General features: G+C 34.9%; 2 protein-coding genes across 2 annotated transcripts; both read right to left on the bottom strand.

The window, feature by feature from the left end:
• Positions 1–1,602: 1,602 nt before the first annotated feature.
• LOC143533267 (uncharacterized) lies at positions 1,603–4,735 on the bottom strand. The gene is made up of 3 exons (XM_077028107.1): positions 3,837–4,735; positions 2,307–3,286; positions 1,603–1,862 (listed from the first exon to the last, which is right to left on the bottom strand). The coding sequence occupies exons 1-3, from the start codon at positions 4,495–4,497 to the stop codon at positions 1,800–1,802; spliced, it is 1,704 nt and encodes a 567-aa protein (XP_076884222.1). The 5' UTR covers positions 4,498–4,735; the 3' UTR covers positions 1,603–1,799.
• An 862-nt stretch (positions 4,736–5,597) lies between these two features.
• LOC143532678 (non-specific lipid transfer protein GPI-anchored 5-like) lies at positions 5,598–6,899 on the bottom strand. Its single transcript, XM_077027664.1, has 2 exons — positions 6,068–6,899; positions 5,598–5,916 (listed from the first exon to the last, which is right to left on the bottom strand). Exons 1-2 carry the CDS (start codon positions 6,408–6,410, stop codon positions 5,741–5,743), a joined length of 519 nt encoding a protein of 172 aa, XP_076883779.1. The 5' UTR covers positions 6,411–6,899; the 3' UTR covers positions 5,598–5,740.
• Between the last annotated feature and the right edge of the window lie 488 nt (positions 6,900–7,387).

The following is a 7,387-nucleotide window of genomic DNA, read 5'->3' as shown; positions in this document are numbered from 1 at the left end:
ATTAACCATATAGCTGAAGAAGACTTTTCACACGACTGAAGATGGCAACAATTAGCAATTGCAACGTTGATAATGAAATCATAAATCTTAAGTACTTCAAATGTAAAAAAAATCACAGAAATCTAAGTCTGACCTATAGCTAATCAAACATCAAAACGATTTCAAATTAATAAAACATGAAAGTTGATGGATCTAAAGGAAGAAATTGCAACCAAAATAAGTCATCAGGGTCTTCAACAATTGAAGTAACAGTTATCAATTAGCAGCGGCGGTGAGGATAAACCGTATCACTCGTGTAATCGGAGAAAGAAGGGAAACAACAATCAGGTTTTGTAATCGGTGAGGAGTTGATCTAAATTGGCAGCGACGGTGGTGATGAGCGGCCTGTTTGGGTTTCTTTTAAAGCGACAAAGAGAGTAACCTAGGGATACGATTTTTTGAATAGAAAAACAAACCAGTTTTAGCAATATATATATTTGAAAACCAATGTTTGGATTGGGTAATGATCCAAGCGGGATCCGATAAAATTAATCATATATTGAAAACGGGTTTAAAAGATAAGGAAGTTTGAAAAAGTGATAAATAACACAAATGAGTATTCTTTTATTATATAGAATATAGTTTTATTATACAAGACTATAATAATTAAAGCAAAGACTAATACATTTTATTGTTTTATTACTTAAACCTTTATTTTGTTATATGTTATTCCCCACATCATCAAATGGTTTTTACTTCATTTATTTTACTTTTCTTTTCAACTATCAACTATTATAATATTTAAAAACTATATTTTGAACCTTTAGTTGGGGCGAGTGTCGATATTACATGAATTTTTTATCGGTTAAACGACTTTTTTAATGTTTGCTTTGGTATATCTTATAGTTCATCTTTACAATGATCGAGACCTTTCATGGTTTACAAATATCCCATCACATGTGGTTTTATCTGTGTTTCGATGTTTGATATCGCATATTTAAAATATGTTTTTTTGGCCTACTACTTCATGTTTACGAGTTACTGTCGGTACCGCCGCTGCCAACTGAATTCGCATCGATTCGTAGCTGTAACGCACCGTTCTTTTTTATTTTTTTGGTGATTTTGTTCTGATTCCGTAAGCCGATACAGACTGAATTGACATTGACCTGCAACGCGTTTATGGTTTAACGTTTTTACATTTTTTATTGTTCGGTTTAACAATCCCGTTACAAAGCACGGGTCTAAATACTAGTTTCTTTAAATTTAATGGTGTTTGGGATTTCTTATTTTGTGAACTATAACTTATGAGAAGTTAAAAAAAGATGTTTAAAATTACTTATTGTGTAAGAGAATAAGTTGAAAAGTACAAACTTGTAACTTATGACTTATAACCCACAATTCACACTGCAACCCTTTGTGTTTCATACATCGACTACTTGATCTATTGTAGTTGTTTCCATTTGTATTTTCCCCAACTATTGTGTGTTCCATAACGTCCTAACTTCCTAAAAGTCAAAAAAAAAACATGCTAATAAAAATGTTCCATAACGTCTAACTTCCTAAAGGTAAAAACCATACCAATAAAAAACTGACCAAACTAAACATGTAAAATCAAAAGAACATTTACTATTGTAATACTTGTGTCTTCCAGAGGCTTATTTAACACATGCTAAACTGAATCTACTATTCACAACAACAACATATCATATCTAAAACACTAAATCAATAATTACATATTCGTTCGACTTCCCGATCCTTTCTGACCCCTTGGTGTTTGAGGTTCAAACTTCAAACCCTCAAAATCTTGATAAACATACATTTCAAGAGCTTTTCGCGTGTCCTGAAGAAGATACACTTCTACATCGCTTTTTCTTCGTCGAACCCTGCAAAAATCATATATTAGCCTTGGATCATATATGTATGCGTGCATCTGTATATAACTACACCATACCAAATAAAGAAAGAAGTTAACTAAACATTCACACATTAGATACTTATAAAAACACAAAATAAGCAAAATCATATGTTTACTTAGTCAACATAAATTACTCCAAATTAACACTGCCAAGTTAATTGCAAGTTCGCAACAAAGTCATTTGCATCGACAAAGGTAAGTTAAGCGATCTTAAATCCTAATCACATCTTTTTATCATTTCTTTAACTCTTACAATAACATGTAATGATTTTCAGATTGTCAATCTTTTAAGTCCAAATCTTTAAATTACTACAGTCAACACAACAAGCCTAAGTTGACTTTCAAGATAAATTTGGCTTCAAAGGTCAAAATCAAATATGATGCATATGCACAAAAAAGTCAAGCAAACCACCTTAGAGGAAGGAAGAGGTAGAGAAGCTTGACGGGCGGTCCGTGATTCCGTTAACATCCGGGGTTCGGTCAACATCCGAATCTCTTGAAGTTGTCGGGCAATATCCTCCAAAAGCTGCAACTGCAAGCCTTCTTTTTCCCGATTCTCAACTGAAAAATTTAGTTTTTCCCGTCCCTCTTGCACAACCCTCAAGCGTTCTCTTAACCATTCAACTTCAGTGTCAAGTTTAGTCCTTTCATTATCCAATGCTGACGTGGAATTCCTCCTCAAACTACTTTTCGACCCACTGATAGGTGGCAGCCCCGTACTCACCTCTGACCCCCCCGGTTTCCGGTCAACCTGTTTCTTCCCACCAGTTGACTTTGACTCATTGTCAATCACATGAACGTCATACACACGTGAACCTTTTTCTGGTTCTTCCTCAACAATATCTATAGTCCTCTCGGGTTCCTCTTGTTTCAAAAAGTTGGCATCTTGAACAAATCTTGAATCTTTCTTTTCAGGTATGTTCGTATTAACATGATGTAACATAAAGTCGAGATCTTGATTAAAATATTCATCGTGTTCAACACGCATCATTTGCCTATACACGTCAACTTCTTTTTCCAAGAAATGTTTTTCACGTTCACGCCTTAAAACAATTTCTTTTAAAATATTCATTTCTTCTTCATCATAAGCCGATTTTTCTTCAATCATTCTTTGAAACTGGTGTGCTTCCATTTCGATTGATGCTTTTTCTTCTTGTAACCGAAGGATCATTGACATTGCTTCGTCTGCAGCGGTTGCAGCCGCATTTTGTTCTTTCTCGAGCTCAATATAAAGGGCTGCTCGCGCTGCTTGTGATTCTTCTAACTCGCGTGTTAGTTGAATGATCACTTTGTCTTTATCGGCTTCGTTAACTGGAATCATTTTCTGCGGGTCCCCGAATACTATACCCTCATCTAATTTAACTGGCATGGGATTCGGAGTCTCGGCTTCATCTAAAACCAACCAAACGACAATATTAGGGGGTGTTTGGGCCTTTGGGGTTGCATATTGAAACAGATAATGACAGTTATGTAAACAAACCAAACACTAAGTGAACCGTTCATTTATTGGATAAACGAACGAAAACGAGCAACATTATTTTGGTCATGTAGTTAAATGAATGAACCTGAATACTTATCTGTTTAACTCTGGTCATTTATATATTCATTAAATTTTCTTAGCCGACTTTGTCTAGTTTTAAGAAATTATAAAATCACTCGTTACAATTTACTGTCAATTTATATTAATCTTTAGGCCCAAGAGACTAACGTTGCTCGCTCAGTTATGGTTGTTTATGTTCATTCATCTATGTTCAGTTACATTCGTTTACATTCATAAATCAACGAACAAATATAAACTGACAAAAAAACATTCATTTTAACGAACCAACACAAACACGAAACCCCCATTTGTTTAGTCTTCATTTTCAATCATGTATTCATTAAAGTTAAACAAACAAATATGCTAGTTAAGTTCGATTACACGCCTAATTCGAGTACTCACAGTTAGAGTTATTAGCACCAGAAAGAACCGAGCTGCTACCATCCGGTCCACAGCTCTCGTTATCATTACCACTTTGTTGATCAACACAAGTAATCCAATTCGGCGAAGCTGTTACCGCTAGCGCCCCGCGCTTCCCACTCTCGAAAGCCGACCTCCTTCTCCGTCTAAAACCGCCTCTTAATCTATAATTCAAAGCCCCTTTTCCTTTCACATCAAACCCTCTTTCCTTATCAATCCTAACTCCAGACTCCTCACCTCCACTCCTATACTTCCTAACCCCTGGTTTTGACCCGCAAGACGTCTCGCCTTCCAATTCCATAAACCCATCTCCATTTCCATAATGAACCCCTCTTCCCACATTAAAAACCTCATCTTGATTGCAAATTTGGGGTCTATAGAACACCGAATCAAACGGGTATTGTCGAGTAACCGAATACTGAACAGAGGTGATCTTATCAGTTGGGCAATCAACAAGTAAGCTTCTGAAATTGGAATTGGGATAAGGATTTCCATATTCAAGAGGTGGGAAGCTGAAACCGAATAAATTAAGAAACTTTAGAGCAATTAAAGCGATTGTTGAGCCGCAAAGTAGGAAATATGCTATGAATAGATCAACAAAAGCACAAATTAAAGTATGAATTGTCCAGAATCGCCTATTCATTTTAGGGTTTTGGATTTGGGATCATGAAATTTGATTGCAGAAGGTAGTGGGCAAGATTGAATTGAGAGATCAAGAAAACCCAAATGAGAAATATCTAAACGAATTTATTGCGATTAGGGATTTGAAAGATATCTGTTTCTGGATCAAGAAAAACAAAATAATAATAATAATATTGAACTTTTAATAATCGACCTCATCATTTCATTTTGTTTGCAAGTGAAACACGAAGCTTTGTTACCCGCGAGACACGTGGGATTCCAAATTCATATTTGGATGTTTTTTTTCATGTCTATGGGTTCGGTTAATTTGGTTGAAATCGAAATGAAGTTACAAAGTTTAAAACAAAGTCGGGTCAAGTTAAAAAAAATTCAAGGGCAGATGCACCACAACCAGTTTGGATTAACGAGTTTACAAGGAGAAAACCCGGATTTGTTTGGTTTTAACCCGTTTCAACAATAAGGTTCTCACTTATCTCAAGTCAATTCCAAATTGGGGGATTGGGTCTGGTCAGGTAGTGGTTCAGAACCAAGCCGGTTTGAATGACATGCATGTAAGTTAGATAACCATTGTTTGATATTCGGTTTGTTCATCAATTAAATAATAATCAGATTTTTGAAATCGAAATTTAAGTCAATTTATACCTAAAACCGTGTATGTAATGCAGTTTGGTTTTGGACGATAGGCTTAATTATGATGTAATCGGTTTGAATTTGAGAAGTCAACACTCAACACCCTTATTTATTATTTTATGAATAGCGGATACTATTTTTGGTTTTGAAAATATAGTTTATATATTTGTAATGGTTACGATATTTTTAACAGATAGATGATTAATAGTGTCACTGTCTTTGCTGATAGGGTGGTACTTATTTGCATTAATGTATAATTAATTATGCCCTATAATTCAATTCATATTATATTATTATACGAAGAAAAGTTAACGTATAAATGAAATTAACGTGTTAATTGTGAGAATCAAGTTGAGTAGTTGTATATACAAATAGAGTAATTATGTAATTACATAATTACTCTATTTAATTATTATAATTATGAGGTTAATTTTATTTGTATATGATTCAAATATATTATATTATATTATGATTCCAATCAAAACAACTTCTTTATATGATGAATGTAAAGGATACATGTTCTGATGGCAAAAAGAATCAAGTACATTACATCAAAAATATTATGACAAATAAATGGAACACGAAGCCAATTACAGATCACGATCTGACATATTTCAAACAATGATAGCATAGGAAGCAACCAGTAAAGAAAACAAAACTTGAACAACTGCTAACTGTGAAGAAATCGCGTGTGATGAGCCACTACCCAATGGTACGGTATTCGATCCACCGCCTGAACCAGAAGGAGTATTCGAAGAAGGTGTTGTTGGCGAGCTTCCCGGAGATCCAGCTGTTCGAATTTCAAAAGATTATGCAAGAACATGTATAAGTTTGATATAAGTTTAACAAATTAATAAAGTCGTTTAATTACATATATAAGAGACATACACCAAGCTAAATATTTGATCACACACGAGTGTTAAGTTTGTAAGAGGTATTACCATTGCATTGACTAGTTGGAGGTGTTTGGACATCACAAGCCTTAGGCAACTCAAGAGCTTGAGTTTGGTTAATGTTAAGGCCTAAGGACGAACCACCACCGTTTAGGACCTGACACAGACACTGTGGATCCGACTTGACCACAGTAGCTAGTTGGGTACAACACCCCGAAGAGGGGGTCGAAGAATTGCCAGTAATGTAGTTAAGGCACGGAGACATGCTAATGATCACGGTCGTGCATCCCGAAGACGATTGCGCCATTGCACAACCACATAACACGACTATTGCGACTACTAGGATTATTGACTTTAAAAAAGGAGTGTGGTGTGTTTTATTGTGTGCCATTGGAGGGAGTACGTGTTTGGTTAATTACAAAGAGTGCTTCAAAATTCAAAGGGTTGGTAATTTGATTGTTAAGGGTGTGTTTTTTAGTGTCATTTATAGGAGGAAATTGGAAAAGAAAAGTCAAATCTCAACCGTTGAGGTGAGAGAGGTTCATTTAGGTTACCAACTATGCTCCTAACCCATGCATGATGCAACAACCCATCTTTTTATCAATATATTATATTTTGGTGAAAATTGTATTTACTATATTATATTTATTTTCTTACTGGTTAGTTAGTTTTACCGGTATTCATTCGTTTTTGGAGTCAACGTTGTGTTTAATATCTTGTGAAATCTAGAGGCTCATTGGATAAATGTGTCTATATTTTTATTCTTCCAGGATATAGTTATAAATTAATGCAATGATTATTGAAAGTTAAGAAAAAAAGTGAATCTACTTTTACTATATCTTATTATTATACAAGTGTTGGGATTAAAGATACAATAATCTTGTATCTGTGCACAGATGAAAGCTGAAGCAAGCACAAGTGAATTGGTCATATGGTGTTGTTTTTTTTTAAGTACGATAAACAAAAGACCAAGTTAAACTCTACCCAAATTAGCAATGGACAAATAAAAACAAGTATCTAACAATATTACGCGAATATACAACTTTTACGGTGAACATGTGTTTACCATGTACATATCCGCCCATGCCCGAACCACTTATTTGTATTGAAACATTGGTGTCTGGCCAATATCACGGGCTAGGTTCAAACTCAAAACCTTTAATTGTCATATACAATTCAACTAGATAAAAGATGAAAAGAACTCCAGATGAAGAAGATTTCATCTCACCAAGACATAACCTTTAAGGCGGTATGTCATATTGGTGCCACTTAAAAGAGTTCCCCACCGGCGAATATGCATGAAGTGTAATCTTACTTAAAACACTAAGAGCATTCTCATCCCACCCCCTATCTCCAAACCAAAAATTA

Source organism: Bidens hawaiensis, unplaced genomic scaffold (genome assembly GCF_021521415.1).
Source record: "Bidens hawaiensis isolate Kalapana, Puna unplaced genomic scaffold, B.hawaiensis_p1.1 tig00000702_1, whole genome shotgun sequence".
NCBI lineage: Eukaryota > Viridiplantae > Streptophyta > Magnoliopsida > Asterales > Asteraceae > Bidens > Bidens hawaiensis.
Note: the sequence above shows the minus strand (reverse complement) of the source record. Positions and strands in the feature narration are given on the sequence as shown.